We start from the raw sequence: 16,726 nt of genomic DNA, 5'->3' as shown, positions 1-16,726 counted from the left end.
AAGTCTAAATTGGGTCCATATGGATGTTTATTCACAGCAGATTGTTCAGAAGAAGTGATAATTGGAAGTCGTAGCTAACGGTAGCTAGCGATAGCATTAGCACAATGCTAACATGAAGCATTATGTTAGTATTCTCCGTTTCTTATGTATTTATGAGCTGTTGAACCACTTTGCTCCTCTCCATGTCTTTGTATCTTTATTTCGTATAAAAGTATATTCATAATTCAGCATTTGTTAAAGTAGTTTTTGAATAATCAACAGCTTCCTTGTGAGTATTTATTTTATTTTACTGCATAGCTGCCTTTGTGCCATGACCTGTTGGAGTCTGTATACACACAAATATCAGTAGCAAAAGAGTTGTTTCATGATTGTTTGTTCCAGTCCGAGCTCTAACAAACCCTCACATCTCGATTCTTTTGTCTGTGAAGCAGAGTTTACTTAGCCTGGCTAACACCAGACTAAAATCACAAGTGATATTTAGTCTGGGGACCACCAATTCATTTTCTCGTAGGAGAGGTGTGGTTTACGATCGTCCATACTCGTTTATTGGGCGATACGAAAAAAAAAAAAAAAAGTCTCTTGCGTCTGCACGTAGCCACAGCCAATCGTATCATCGTATGAGATGACGTATGACGTACCCGCTGTAAACTTTTGAATATAAACTATTTAGAACAAGGTCTAAAGCTTGATCAAAAAATACCATCGTGTCTGCTGCTGTCATGTTGGATCCGTAAATAAACTTTTTTTTATTATTATCCGTAAATAAACTACAAGCTTCCATATATCGAATAGCGCGTCATCGTCTTGCCGTCCCTCCTCGCTCTGTGATTGGTTCCCAAATCCACCGGAGATGTCGGCTATGGTCCCCAGGCTGTTGTGCAGTTCGAAATAATTCGAGCGCACACAGCAGCATGGTGTTAGCCAGGTTAGAGTTTACTGTGAAACCCAATAAAAATCAGCACAGTCTTCTCGGATCGCAGTCAATCAAAAATGTTTTATAATAAGAAGCAAACAGCAGTTGCAAATGACTGCTTTTCTATGGGGAATAAAAAGGTTTTACTACAAAGATCGTTGGTGCAGGAACTTTATGTACTATGCGGTGCAAAAACTTTTCAAATATTTTATTGATCTTTATACTGTATATTAAAAAACGCAATTCCCTTCAGCCCTTTGCAATAAACCAACGCACGTGCTGGTGTTTTGATCATGTTTTCTGCAGCATGGAGTTTGCTCCGAGCTCTTTAATACTAGCACTGGAGCGAGACCCATCAATATAATCTCTCTCTTTCCTTTGGACAGCATTTAACTCATGGGAGAAACATGTCCTGTAAAAGCTTAAAAACATGGACAAGCTGTTGTTAATGTAATGTTAATGTAATAAGCCCGCACTTAAACTTGACATCTGAACCGTGCCATTCCCTTGCTCATTTGAGGAAAGATCTAAATGCCCCGTACTCACACGACCCGAGCTGCGGTCGATTTTGTCGGCAGGTTTAATGTGGAGGAGAAGAAAAATATAATGGTGCATTCCATTTGTACTTGGAAGTCAGAATTTCCGACCTAACAGTGGGAAATTTCAACTGGAATGCCCCCCTATGTCGGATTTCCCACTGGGAAAGTCGGACGATCCTCACATACCCCGAGTTAGAGAAAACAACATGGTGGCGCACGGTGTTAGTTGTCCTCCTTTGACGCTCGCTGTCACTCAGTTCTTGCGTAGAAGTTGAGCCACTGCGGTTGTAAAATGGACTGTTTGCTCTGCGATACTAATGTTGCTAAAGTCCCTCACGGGCTAATGCCAATTGTGCTCTCTTGTCGATTTGGAACATTATTAAAGAGATTGTAAATATAACCATACTGTTCAGGTTTATAAAACAAATAAGTTAGGGCCATATTATGTTGGATTTTTATCAGCATGGCAGCTTAAATGTTTCTGATTTATTTTACTGTCATTCAAATTTCCGACTTGACAACTGGCTCCGAGTTCTGACCATAGACTGTATATAAAATAAATGGACAGCTTCTCCTCACTCCTCCCCATTCACCATAATGACCACGCTCGTGGGGGAAATCATGGCGGATTTACAGACTCCCCCTCCCCAGCTCTGACAAAGCATGTTCCTAAAAAGACTCTTGCGTGACGTGTAGCTCGTGCAGCTCCAATGTTAACACTCCAACCCTCATTAAGTACGAGATTTCTAAAATTCTTCTGACGAAAACCAGCCTGGTCTCCTTAATTGTAACTAACCCAGCGTTATCACAGGAGGAATATCTAGCTCTAGATAGTTCCAAAAAAATTGGGACCAGGCTTTAAAGTTGTTTTTAACGTCCAATGCTTTTCAATGGGGGACCAGCGGCGATATGGAGTTACTACAGCAATGGCGGAGCAATGGTGGCCCCTAGTGTTGTGGCCAAAAAGCAGAGCAGCCAGCGGCCATTGGTTCTGATCTCCCAGGACAAACGTAACGCAGCATAAGAAAGCAGTGAAACAATGCAAGTCTATTATGAGCCTCGCCTCGACCAATACTGTCCTTGTACCAACAAAAATGTGGCCGGGAGACTGCGCCAACGACCCATTGAACCATTGCCAGTCACTCACCACATAAATACATGGCGGGTGAAGCGTACCCAAGCACAGTAGTACAGTATGCATTGGTCAGAGCTGGATTTGACAACCTGTGATTCATGGATGAAAGCTCTAACCACTGAGTCCCTGTTGCCCCAGCACCAACACTGTCTGGATTACCTCTTACTGTCAGCAGAAGGAATGAACTGTCAGGAATCTTATCCATGACCAATTTAGCTGTTGTTTCATTATGTTTAAGATTACCTATCCTGATTGAAGGCACTAACGGGAAAAGGGCTCTTCTATCTTCGTTTTTATCAGTTGTATTTTCGTCCGCAGGTGCAGGCAGAGCTTCGTCGGTGGCTGTGGAAATGTCACAATCAGAACCAGCTCACTCCGGCCAAACGCAGCATCACCCAAATCACGATACGAACCAGAGGAGAAGTGGGAGGACCTCCATCTACGGGAAACGTCTCCTCCGTGTGACCAAAACAGACTTTTGTTTAAGAGTAGAGCTGCGTATGAACTCAGAGACCAAGAATATAATCTCCCAGGAGTATTCGGTGATGGACATTTATCTCTGGAAGAAGGTGGAGGAGGACGAAGAAACCTTTTTACATCTTTTTTGTTTTTCCCAAAAGACACAATTGCTTCGATGTGTTCAATGTGTTACCCAGCAACGATCAAGACAAGTATGGGACGTGGAAACTGCACAGTCATGAAGTTAGCCTATTGCAGAAACTATATGTTCTGACTTGAATGGCTTATGCAGGAAAGTTATATAAAAGAAGAAAGTTAGATGCTGGAGTGGTACTGCTCGGAGCATTGAACATCTGGGAAATGTAACAACCAAGTATTTTGGAAGGAAAGAGAAAACGTATCTACTCCAGTTTCTTTTTTCTTCTGCAAATATATTATGTCTCGGATACTTCATTCTCTTTATCTGCAACAACTTTTCAATGAAAGAAAAAAATGGCATCACCAAAACGGTTCAAAACTTGGCGTTCCCATTTTAATGCAACTTTTCAACATGATCAAATCGAAAGCTGGCTAATGGCGCAAATGGAAATTACGAACCTTTTCACCATTTTACGAACAGGAAGAGGAGCCTTGATGCTTTTAAATACTGAAGACGCCCCAGGATTGTGACCCTGGACAAAGTCGGGGTTGGTCACGGACTGCAGTCGTGTTTGTAGTTGCTCCACGCTTGCTTTGATTTTAATGAGCGGACACTGGGGGGGGAAAGACGGCGGATTTGTGCAAAGTTGCTTTAATCCCACAAATCAATCTGGACTCGGCGCGTCGTCCGAGGTGCTCTGATCAAAACTGATTACTCTCCCTCCCGTTTGCCGCCCGTGCGCCGTAATGATGTGGCAGAAACCAAGGACTAAGCAACTTCTTCAGAGTCCTGGGTCAAAACAAAAAGAAATGGAGTGTACGTGCTTAGAAGTAGGAAATCTGTTTGAATGTACATTATGTAAAAGATGACCCATGCTAAAGTTTACTTCTGTTTGAATCTAACCTATTTGTTTTAAGTGTGTTCCCGACATTATTTAGGGATTCTGTATGTCTCTCCTTTAGGCCTAGAGGTTGTGTGGCGGGACAAGAAGCTGCATGTTTATGGTGAACATGGTGGACTTTCTGTTGAAGCTGCTCAGTGTGGACTGATTGAGAAGAGTGGACTAGAAAGTTGTGAACTGGACTCATTTGAAAACTTGATCACATGGACCAAGCCTTAGGACTCAACCAATGACTTAGACTTTGACATGAAAAGACTTGACATCACTCCTTGTCATTAAAAAGCACAAGATGGAGGTGAAAAATGCTCTAAATCTCAAAACTAAATCAGTTTTTTGAAAATCTCTACCGTGACATACCAAATGTCAATAGATCCAGTATTGCGTTGTTTTTTTTTTACCAAGATCTTTTACTGATGATGGGAGAGTGTGACCACTGCACTAAGCCTGCTCCAGCACATCCCAAAGACTCTCAATGGGTTCAAGATCTGGACTCTAGTGGCCAATCTGTGTGTGAAAATGATGTCTCATGCTCCCTGAACCAGTCTTTCACAATGTGAGCCCGATGAATCCTGGCATTGTCATCTTGGAATCATCAGTGAAGAAGAAATCCATTGATGGAATAACCTGGTCATTCAGGATGTTCAGGAAGTCGGCGGATCCCGTTATTTGGGCAAACAGTGTTGATGAACCCAGACCTGACCGATTGCAGATCATAACAGCCAAATCCAGGTGGTGGAGTGTATGTATGACACATGCCGTATAGAAATGTCTTAACAGATTCACACAATGCTAATTAGAATTGCTGTTTACCATGTCTGCCGAGATTCCTTTCTAATCAGAGCTGCCTATAGAGAATATGTGGTGGTTTTCATACTAGTTTTAAAATGTACATTGAGCCTCAACAGCCAGTGCCAAGCTGGAGTGAGCTTAATTAATTCCAATTCCAGCCGCAATATCCTTGTTGATTGGAGAAAACCACTGGTTTTAGACGTGAAATTCCTCAGAGGAAGAGAGAATACATTGACTAGAGCATGAATCTGATTTTTTGTTTACTCCAAAGCTTTTCCCATCTGTAACAATGACACACACTGCTCGCACAGGAGACGAATGACTTCCTAAAGACCACTCTTCATTGTTTTCAGCTGAATGATGAATGTAATGTACTGTATCAATGTCAACACGTTACAACTGCTGCTGACCTGCTCTCACTGTGGGACACTCACTATGACTATGACCAAACAAGTATTACAATGATTGAAATAAGGCTTTTTGCAAATGATTTTTGTTCTACTTTATTGCTGCTAATGATATACAGTGGGGAAAAAAGTATTTGGTCAAATCCCCATAGACTTTGTATTGGATTTCAGCCAAATACTTTTTCCCCCCACTGTATATATCTATATATATATAATACTGCCTAGGATGCTATGCTACTGTAGATGTTTACATGCAATGGAACTTGATATAAAAACATAGTTCCACTTTTCATCAAATTGAGATATTTGCACAGAAGCCACAGAGTGATGCTAGTAAAATTATTGTAACCGCTATATTTATTTGTAAAACTAATCACAAGCCTCTTGGCAGCTACTGTAATGATTTATGCTTGATAGAAGTAATTTTGAAATATGTGCAATTTTAATTTTATGCACCGCAGACGTAAAAGTGCCATTGATTGAGTTTGTTTGCACAGTATTATAAACATCGCATTATCTAAGGAATGTCTCACAATCTCCTGGACATTATCCTCATCACGACTTCAACAAATCAAGCTAAAGCGAAAGGCATTGTGAATAAGCTATTTTCTGCTGAACTTACAAAAATGAATGTAATGTTATTTTTGAGCGTAGGCCTGTATTATTCATGTGTATTCAAGGAGAACAATGGATTTGGTGTGTCATGTAAATGTTGTACAAACTTAAAATATTGTTCTTTATCTGTAAATTAAAACTCATGCCATTTTTTTCCTGGTCTAAAGAGTGTTTTATTTTCAAATGATCCATCTCTATCTTGAACTGTAAACAGAACAGAGGGTAACAGCGACCCCTAACGCAAACAACGTGGACTTCAAGCACAATTTCATGACGTTTTTGCACGTGACAAGCGTAACAGTTTGCAATGCCAAAAGCTGTGTCTCCTTTAGTTGTTTTGATTTATTTATTATCATTTAGACCAATTTAGCCCAAAAATCAACAGGCAGAGGAAAGCACTGGAGTGACGTGATCTCTATCTGAGTAATATTAAAGGTCCTATAGCTAATCTTTTTGCATGAATTTTAATTTGTTTGTTTTTTTCCCCAAGCTCATTCCCAATTTCTCTCAAGGATTCATTTCTAGCCTCTTAACCCCCACCTGAACTGAACACATGTTCTCCAATTTGGTTTTACCCAAAACTAAAAGCTTCTTGAAATAAGTGTCAAAAACGTAATGAAAAAGCGATGAAAAAGTGACAAAAATGTGACAAAAGGGCAACAGAAAAGTGACCAAAAGCGCAAAGCATGGAAAAAATCCATTTAGATGAGTTTTGTAGGTCTTTTAAATGAGGCTTATACAGAGGCTGTAAGCTTTTCGATTTGGGTGAAGCTGAACTGGGGAAAATGCACTCGGTTAAAGGAACAGGCCACCGTTTTTCCATACTGAGATATGTTCTTACCTGAGCTTAGACGAGTTGATGTGTACCTGTCTTTGTGTGTGCGCTCCGTCACGCAAAAAGACCAAAGATGATGTTAGCATTTGGCCTCTCCCAGTATATTCCTATAGCTCCACACGGGGGTGAAGTTTGAAGCGACCACGCTCTTCCACGGGCACAAAGACAAAACAGTTACGCATCAACTCGTCTAAGCTCAAGTGAGACATAACTCAGTATGGAAAAACGGTGGCCTGTTCCTTTAAGGCCTTTAATGTAACTACAGCCCTGCTACGTCACGATGAATAAAAAGGCCTAATGATAAAATGCAACACACAATACAAAGGTCACACGTCAGTTCTTACAAAACCAAAACTATTTTTAACCTCCATTAATTAGTAAAAAAATGAAGTTGCCATTAAGTATGAAGACTTTCAAGCATAAGCCTACCTGTGCTAATAGAAATAACAATAATCATGTAATTACAACACCACTTTTACCACAGATAGCTTTATTTTTGCAGTCAAAAGTACACAACCCGGACATGAAGTGGACACAACAATGCATTTTACACATGGCACAGTCACAGGTCGAACAGAAAGTCAGTGACACATTTTTATATCAAGATATTTCCTGCTTTTCAATGTTTTTTTTCTTTTACATATTCACATGCATACTTAAGATTACACTCACCCAAACTCACCCGCACTCACTTCAAAGTATTGGCAAATCCCTTTTTATCGAGACGCGAGTGGCCACTCCATAAGCAATGGATGTACAAAAAACACTATCACAAACATTACGGTCATTTCGGAGCGGTCCACCTGTGCGCCAAAAATATATATACACTTTATTGGATATACTACTGTATGCTCAAGAAAAGACATCATTTGTACACCATGGCAATTATCAGTATTAATATTTTCAGCAGGCAACATTTAGGAGAAGCTGAGCAACAACAGTACATTCGAAAAATCCAAATTGGCAATTCAGAAGAAGTTGCACACACGCTCAGGCACGAAAACCTCCACAGGACGGAAAGTAAAAATGGTCAATGAAATAATGACAGATAGCTATAGAGCTAAGCAGTGGTTGTTTCCCTGCCTTTAATCAGCTTACAGTCCAAACACACAGGCACAGCAATGAGCCATAACATTATAACAACCAAAACGGAAATGAATTTGCAATATAGAAAGTAAAAAAACTGAATTTCCCCACAAATTATTCATAAAATGAGCCTGAAAAAGAGACTCCTTCACTTCAGCAGACTCGTTTGATAAATATTGAAAGAAATGTTAATAATATGTTCTTATAGCCTGACCTGTGTATATTTATACCCTGTAATGTTCGGTAATGGACTCGAACAGTACAGGACTTAAGACTAATTGTGACATATCTTTGTTTACAGGCTGTAACACATAAGGTTATTCTCATAGCTTAGTTTCAAACATTATCTTTTGCACAGTTCTGTCTCACTCACTTGACAATACTTTTCTGGCTTTTAACTCTAAAACCTTTCAGCTTATACTGCCACGATGAAAGGACGTCGCCTGTGGCATCCTCCTCACCCGTCAGTGGTCATAATGTTACGGCTCATCGTTGTATAGCCTCAAATATTGCACATATATCGGTTTTGTTTTGTTCCATGGCAAAACAGCAAACTAAATGATAAGCCATGTGCGTATACATAGGCCTACTGCAGTTGCCTTATTCCCTTTTTTACACATTTGTAGCAATAAAATAATAAGGAAATGAATATGTTACAGAAAACATAAAGGGGCAATATGCAGGATTTAATAACGAGGAAACAAACTGACTTTTTCCACACAAATAAACCCTCAATTTTAAGAGTAGCTGTGGAAAACAATAGTAATATAAAGCATTGACTTGTGTCCCAACAAACTATCAATCAAGATTTATCGGAACTTGCTTGGTTTGAAATTGAAAAGTTGTAAAATTCATGTAGTTTTAAGTGATAGGCTGTATTTGAACTTTTTTTTTTGGCACAATCGACAGAACAGATGGATATCCCTACACAACTAAAAAATAGCATTAATTATTTGTGTTTTCTATAACCAAGATGACTTTTGCTCTGAAATCCTGCATATTTACCCTTCCTCCACTCCAGTGCCACAAAAACAGCGCAGCGACACTGCCCTCTAGTGGTCGATAAACATCACAGACACGTTCATAGTGAGTCTCCCTTTCTCTCTTGACTGTAACAGCTTTGAGACATGGTCGTTTTCTTCCCGAGCCCTTTTTTCTTTCTTTCTTTCTTTCTTTTTTTTTTTTTATAGCTCAGAGTGACGGCTGGTGATAGTTGCACAAAAAACAGCAGCAGTAGCTTAGCTTAGCATACAAACTTGAGTTCCTATATCAATATTGAAACCTTCTCAGTGAACGAAAATACCCTTTTTACACCGCGCTCAAGTCGCTCGGTCCGAAGAAGGCCAAGTAGATTCACATACAGAACTGTGCAGGGAAAGCTAAGACAGGTACTTCCGGTCCAGTACTGGCCTTTTCCACTCTGAGATAAGTTCTTACCTGGGCTTAGACGAGTTGATACGTAACTGTCTGGTCTTTGTGCGTGCGCTCAGTCGCACGAAAAGACCAAAGATGTTGTTAGCATTTAGCCTCTCCTCCTCTAGTCTATGGGGTCAAACAGGGTGAAGTTATAAGCGACCAAGCTCTTCCACGTTTCCCCTATTTAAAGTACAGATACAGGCGGCATCTCTGGCATTGCCCATATATGGTCAACAGTTTAGAGAAAAATCTAAACTTTCTCTAATTATTCAAATAACACTTTAACAAATGCTGAATTATTGATCGTTTTCTACTAAATAAAGATACAAAGACATGGGGAGGAGCAAAGTGGTTCAACAGCCCATTAATGCATAAATAACGGAGATGCTTCATGTTAGCATCGTACTAATGCTAAAGCTAGCTAAAGATAGCTACTACTGCCGTTTTGTCGCTTCTACTGAACAAGCTGCTGTGAATAAACATCCATATGGACCCAATTTAGACTTGACATCATTTATATGTGATAAATTACTTTACATTTCGCCAGAAAATGGCTTAAAAGAGTGGAAAATTGTGTTTCCCAAAAGATTCCCACTCGGCGAGGCCACGCCCCCTTCTATGTTGACATGCCTTCTGTATAGTTCCACAAAATTAAACATGTCGAGTTTCTAAGTGGATAAAAAGGGTACTATATTGTAAGGCGTAATAACACTTTAGGAGCACTTCGACGTCCCTGAAGTAATATCTTCACTTTACTGTGTGGACGTCGAAGTGCTCCTAAAGTGTTATTACGCCTTACAATATAGTACCCCTTTTATCCACTTAGAAAATCTAGCTACTCAGGTAACCATATTTAAATAGGGGAAACGTGGAAGAGCTTGGTCGCTTCAAACTCCACCCCCGTCTGACCCCATAGAGAAGAGGAGAGGCCAAATGCAAACGACATCTTTGTTTTGTTTTTTTGCATGACTGAGCGCACGCATACAGACCAGACAGGTACGCATCAACTCATCTAAGCTCAGGTAAGAACATATCTCAGTATGGAAAACGGTGGTCATTCCTTAAAGCACAGTACTGTAAATATCATTACCTTTTTGGCTACTTCAGACACTTCAAGATACGACGACCAGACTTGGGCTCATGGCAATACAGATGCATGGCACTTTTGACAGATGCAATGACTTCACGTACCGTATAAATAGTAAGATTACACATTGAAAGGATATGTACATCACTTCACGAGTTTTGCAGAAAATAAATACATTCTTGGAATAACCCTCCTCAGTGCAAAAGTTACAAATTCTTTTGCTCATTTATAAGAAAGAGTTTATGGGCCGAAACACTACAGGTAAAATGCAATATCGACATAAAGGGCCAGCTTTCATGATAAAATAACAAAACTGTCCTATCTATACATCCTAAGTTTTGCAGTTTATCTTTTTAGAAGCAATATCCAGTTCATGTTGTGGTATTCACATTTGATTGGATTTTTGGAGGTTTTAATTCATACACAATAAGACCCCACAGAGATGACATAATCTGATATCATGTGACCTAATCCCAGCCCGAATATTCAAACATTTTTACGTGTAGTGTCTCGTCACACAAACGGAACCACTCGAGCTCCTTCACAGGTAAAGAAATTACAAAAAAAGAAAAGAAAAAAAAGCACTAACTGAATAAAACAGGTCAAATCATCAACACCTCGCGATTGTCAAAAGCTGAAACATTAAAGCTCTGCGTGTCCACTTTAATGTTTGTCACTCCAACTGCAACGATCAAAATGAACTACTCGACTATTACAGTAACTTCCGGGACGCGCCCGAAGTCGTACGACCCAAACGCACAAAAAAGGTGGCTGAAATGTAAATAGAAGCAAAACACTGAATAGTTTGCAAATCTCATAAAAAAGGTCCCTTTCTCCCTTGCAAGTGTTTCAATTGTTAATCCTGTAATGCTAATCGGCATCCAAAACTGCTTCCTGCTTTCTTTTTGTATTGTTAAAGTTTCTTTCCCCTCACCTGCTGCCTCCATCGGAAATAATGCTCTATTTGGCCACGAAATGCATGAGATTATTTACATTTTTGTTCCCACTTTTTGTCATTTGGGTGATAAAATACAGTGTAAGTAACTCGTAGTCTTTCTTTCTTCCAATTGAAAATACATTTGCCACTACTCTTTTGTATTGTTAAAGGGATATTTCAGGATTTTTGACATAAGGCCTCGTTTACTAGTTATCCAGAATGTTGCTGATTTCTGGAGATATTTTTTTGTAATTCATGCAGTTCTTATATTTGAAGAGTTTCGTGGCGCTAGGCTAATGCAAGGCTAGTGCATTTCTATGGTATCAGCTAGCCTGCATTAGAAACAGTCTGACCCGCTCCACAGTGCACCTGAGGCAAATCACTTATAACGCCAGACTAACAATATAAATGTCAGTGTCGATAGAATAATTTTAACCATTTTGCATTTAAAATACCTTATATTTGAGCAGCATCTGCTTCGTGGTTGTATAAGCTACGCAGCGGCGGAGTGATCTACTAGAAAATAGTCCCTCATAATGCGATCAATCATGTGATGCAAGGTCAGTTATATCGACACAGACATTTATATGGTTAGTCTGGTGTTATAAGTGATTTGCCTCAGGTGCACTGTGGAGCGGGTCAGACTGTTTTTAATGCAGGCTCGCTGATACCATAGAAATGCACTAGCCTTGCACTAGCCTAGCGCCACGAAGCTCTTCAAACATAATAACTGCATGAACTACAAAAAAAATATCTCCAGTAATCAGCAGCACTCTGGATAACTAGGAAATGAGGCCCTATGTCAAAAATCCTGAAATATCCCTTTAAAGTTTCTTTCCCCTCAACTTCTGCTCCCATCAGAAACAATGTTCTATTTGGCCACGAAATGTATGAGATTATTTACATTTTTGTTCCCACTTTTTTGTAATTTGGGTGATAAAATGTATGTGTAAGTAACTCATATTCGCCGAACAAACAAAACAAAAATAATCGACGATCAACAGCAGGAATAATTCTGTACATTCTTCAACGGAAAACGCTGAAAAAAATAATGTTTGTTGATTGGAAATTAAAAATCGAGAGCGTTGTGGCAAGACTAGGCACTTTGGATTATGAGTGTAGAAGATGACACATTGTAACTCTGTATTTCTTTCCAAAATTATGGCACTGTTGTTAAATCAATTTTTTTTTTCTGTGTGTGAGGATACATTTTTAAAAGCATAAAATCCTATAGAGTACTTCATATAATTGGCACTACGTTCTCAAAAATACTGATTTGTTTTTGTATAAATAAAGTTTTTTTTTTTTTTTCGAGGATTCTCTGGCTCCTTAAATTGTATGAGATCTACAGATTTGGACTCCAGTTTCCTTTTGTCGTCGAAAAGGTCGTTTACAATACCGAGTAATGAAAAAAAAAAAAAAGCAGAAATTAACGACACAAACGTTTTCTGACCTAGACACAAAATCTCACTATTTACAAAGTCGTATTTTTTTTTTTTCTTTTCTTTTCTTGACATACTCTGTACTTCACGGCTGTAGAAACAAAAAAAAGAGATACATTTCGAAATAATGTGAGCGGTTTGTACACGCGAAAAAGGCGAAATGTTTGGTTGAGATTTCACTTTGGACTATCACTACAGTAAAAGATCCAGTCTGGCGAACACCTGCATCATGGCACTTGAAGCACACAATTTTTTGTTTTTTTTTACACGCAACAACAACGGCCAACGAGACCCCTCGGATTTCACGAAATTTCAGCAGCAAATTTGCCGCCGGAGCAAAGAAATGTCAAAGTTTGTAAAATTTGGCAGTTGTTAAAAAAATGTAAGTGCTTTGTTTGTTTTTTTAAAAGAGCGAACAACACAACTAAAAGTTTGCAGAGGGGGGAAGCTAGAAGATGCTTTAAGGACTATTACTATTACTTTAGTCAAGAAAAAAAAAGGCAAAAATAAGTGCAAATAGTGATTTTTACACAATTTCATTTCTCCTCCATCTCTCGAGTACTGTTTTTGTTTGTGTGTCACTGAAACTTCACATAAATATCCATCTAATATCTATTGTGTGATCAGATTTCATTTCCTTCCCTCCCCCTTGCGTAATTCCCGCCTCTGCTCAGTAAAGTAAATGCTCAGGTAGTTGTGCGTCTTTTAAAAAAAGTGCAAGTGATTGTTACTGTAACGTCGCGTCTCATCGCATTCAAATAAAACTTGATAAACGCTGAGGACGGGGGCCGCATTGGGTTGTTGCTATGACGTCAGGTGTGGTTGTCACGGTGACGCGCTGGGCGGCAGCCTCCGCGGACCTCCACCATAGATTTATAATAAAACTCTGTAACATTTCATAACATCTACACACAACTAAACATTTCTAAAGCATCGGTCAATTCTTAATTGATCATTTACGAGGCTTTCCTCATTATTTTTTTTAATCATTAATGTGTGATGCCATAGTAACACAGTGCCACCGTCCTTGACTGGCGCTAGACTGGAATGGTTAAAAGCCCCAATACTATTAGTGGAATAGAATTAGTTCAGTCCTTCAGTATATTGTGATAGAAGAGTTAATTATAAAGCTAGCACTGTACAGCTTAAAATCTGTGCACTCTATCTGTCAGTGTTTGTAAACCAGAAAAATCAAGTGTAGAGCCTGTAAGATAAGAAATGGGTATGGGCTACTATTACTTTTGAGTCTAAACACATTCATGGTCTGAGCAGACACAATAGTCCGTACTTTTGTGCTCATTCAAAAATGATGAGGAATGCTTTTCAAATGTTTCATAAATGTTGAATTATTTACGAATACTTGACAAATGCTTAATAGTGTGTAGTTATTATGAAGTGTTGCCTAAAACTTTATCATAACCCTATGGAGCTAACTCCATGGCAGCCGCACCTCGCTCCCAGGCGGGGCTCAGGTGGGCAGGCTCATGTTGGCGTTCTCCGCCAGCGGGCTGGACATTCGGATCTGGGAGCTGCTCTTGCTCAGGATGGAGAGCTGGGTGCCCCCGTTCACTCCGCTGCTCGCCAACGATGGGTGCCTCTGCTGCTTCAGGTCCACAGCAAAGTACCGGTTCACCGTCCAGCTGCGCCATTTCCTCTTGATCTCCGACTGCACCTTCAGGGAGAAACTTCACAACGTCATTTTAATGTATCACAGGCTGCATGTGTGGCCCCATGGACACAACCACTCACAAAAGAAAGACTTCAGCTTGTCATTTGTTTTAGCGCAGGAGTCTCCACGCTTTTGCATTCAGACATTCTTGGTGATAATACTAAATTCTTATCTGTAAAGAGTAGGGTGACCAGACGTCCCGAAAAATCTGTGACAGTCCGCAATCCCAAGCATTTGTTCCACATCCCTAGTTCAAATAGCTCTGAAAATCACGTAATGTTCGGCACTGCGGCTGCAAATACAGACAGTTCTATGTAGGGCAGAGGAAGCATCTGGACTTAACAGCAGATAAAGAACAAAACCTTCCCCTTTGCAAATTTTATGGATCTCCACCTGGCCACCCAAGTAAAGAGCTACAAGCTACAATCCCACTGTACTTAGTATTAGTCCAGATTAGACCAGAATGAGTGCATGACATCATCATTACTTTCCCATAAGTTACTTAGTTCTGCTTTAACTAAAGAGATGCCTGTCCGAACAGTAAAGAGGAACAATATAGCGTATTAGAGTGTACATTATTATCAACAGGTTACATATTCATTCATATTTCATAATTTCAAGTAGGGCTGAACGATATGGACAAAATTAAATGTCTCGATATTCATGCCAGATATGATACGATGGGTTAGGTGAAAACCACAAAAGAGTGCAGTTTTATTGATTAAAATCTATATCGTTTATATCTTGCTTCTTCGATTTTAATATTCTGAATGTTCATATCTCGATAACGATACGATAACGATATATCTTTCAGCCCTAATTTCAAGTGACATGATTAAAGCCTGCTGTTGCGACTGCACTGTCTGAAGCACTGTTTACTCAAATGATTGAGTAATGAACACACAGTGAAATGTGGGTAAATATAAACATAATAAAGTCTTGAAATATCTATTAACTGTCCCGGGTGTTTTCGACCTGAGTTCCATCGCCTCTCGAGTCTCCTCAAAGTGTTTTTATCTTGCAAAAGTACAGAAGCTCACGGGTAAAAAGGGTTTGAGGCGCATGTTATACACCAGATTAGAAAAACATGCAAGTCATCAAATAATACAATTGAAATAGTTTTGATAAGTGTATTCTATTTCGACCTCTGTGGCAAACATTTAAGCTCAGTAGAGGGCAGGATTGTAAATAGCAGTGGAGTTGCTGAATGTAATGCGTCTGAATAAGAGACAGGTCTTACCTCTCCGTTCAGGAAACAGTAGAGCACAGCAACAACAAAGCCCTGGGGAGAAAACAGGAAAAGTGCTTCTTTTATGTTTTTGAAATCGGTTTATTTAATGAACAATGGAGACAGTTACTTTCCGACAAGGCAGCTGCTTTTGCAAATGGACCAAATAAAAACACTCTTCAATGATAGCTTCCCAAATTACATGGTTTTGCACATAATATGAGGAAGTTATTGGATGGAACAAATCTACCACAAACTTTGATCAAACGTCAATTATCTTGCTTTCTTGTCATCAACTTTTCGTTTCGTGTTACTTCTAATGACGTGGGGGATCATTACCATGTGTAACCAATAGCAACAATTATGCTTTTGGAATACAAACTGCAAACAAAACAGATAATCATAAAAGAAATCTATTACATAATATTCTTAACCTCTTAACCCCACCTGGACTGACCACGTGTTCTCCAGTTTGGCTTTACCCAAATCTAAAAGCTTAAAAAAACAAGGATGCAAACGCAACAAAAAAGTGACAAAAGAGGGACAAAATGCGACAAAAAGCATTGATAAAAAGCAATGAAAAAGCTGCAAAAAATGACAAAAACATGACACAAAAAGTTACTAAAAAGTGACCAAAAAGCCACAAAAAGTGACAAAAAACGTGGCAAAAACACACACAAAAAAAAAAAAAAAAGATGAAAAAGCAACAAAAAGCAACAAAAAGTGACAAAAAAACGTGCAGGCTCTTGGCGAATTATTTTCCGAGTGGCGGCGCTATAAGTGCCATTCGCCTCCGCCACCTGTGAAGGGGCGTCACAAGAGGAGGTGACTGTGCACTGATGGAAACACGGCTGTCTTGCGTTCTTTCTTAAGCCTTAGGCTCTCACAGGTCAAACTAAAAACTTTATTTACCCCATCGTGAGCTAAACAATGTTCACGTCTCATGAGAAAAAGAGCTACAGCGTCCGCTGTGGCGCGGATCGGCCCGCGCTTGGCGTGAACACGAAGCAAAACAAAAGCACATGTTCACCCCACACAACCACTCTCCTGGACGCGGAGTCAGTCTGGTTGGAGGAAAATCTGTGTCTCCACCCACTTAAATGCGCTAAGTCTGGAGTGGCAAAATCAC

The 16,726-nt window shown here is 39.6% G+C and overlaps 2 protein-coding genes across 9 annotated transcripts in view; one reads left to right on the top strand and one right to left on the bottom strand.

Annotated features, from left to right (window-relative positions):
• Nucleotides 1–3,416, top strand: part of LOC306973019 (pituitary adenylate cyclase-activating polypeptide type I receptor-like) — an 86,736-nt gene extending 83,320 nt beyond the window's left edge. The window contains exon 13 of the mRNA XM_079569817.1: nt 2,906–3,416. Coding sequence (XP_079425943.1) covers nt 2,906–3,052 — 147 coding nt within the window. The 3' untranslated portion in view covers nt 3,053–3,416. The remainder of the gene's footprint in view (nt 1–2,905) is intronic.
• Nucleotides 3,417–13,970: 10,554 nt separating this feature from the next.
• The window catches only part of adcyap1r1a (adenylate cyclase activating polypeptide 1a (pituitary) receptor type I), a 33,837-nt gene continuing 31,081 nt past the window's right edge, over nt 13,971–16,726 (bottom strand). For 4 of the 8 annotated variants that reach the window (XM_079569791.1, XM_079569792.1, XM_079569795.1 and 1 more), the window contains 2 exons: nt 15,610–15,651; nt 13,971–14,385 (listed from right to left, as the gene is read on the bottom strand). In XM_079569791.1, the coding sequence (XP_079425917.1) occupies nt 14,122–14,385; nt 15,610–15,651 (306 nt within the window). In that variant the 3' untranslated portion in view covers nt 13,971–14,121. The remainder of the gene's footprint in view (nt 14,386–15,609; nt 15,652–16,726) is intronic. The other 4 variants (XM_079569793.1, XM_079569794.1, XM_079569796.1 and 1 more) reach the window with 1 other exon arrangement.

The sequence above is a fragment of the Gobius niger genome, assembly GCF_951799975.1.
Source record: "Gobius niger genome assembly, chromosome: 13".
NCBI lineage: Eukaryota > Metazoa > Chordata > Actinopteri > Gobiiformes > Gobiidae > Gobius > Gobius niger.
Note: the sequence above shows the minus strand (reverse complement) of the source record. Positions and strands in the feature narration are given on the sequence as shown.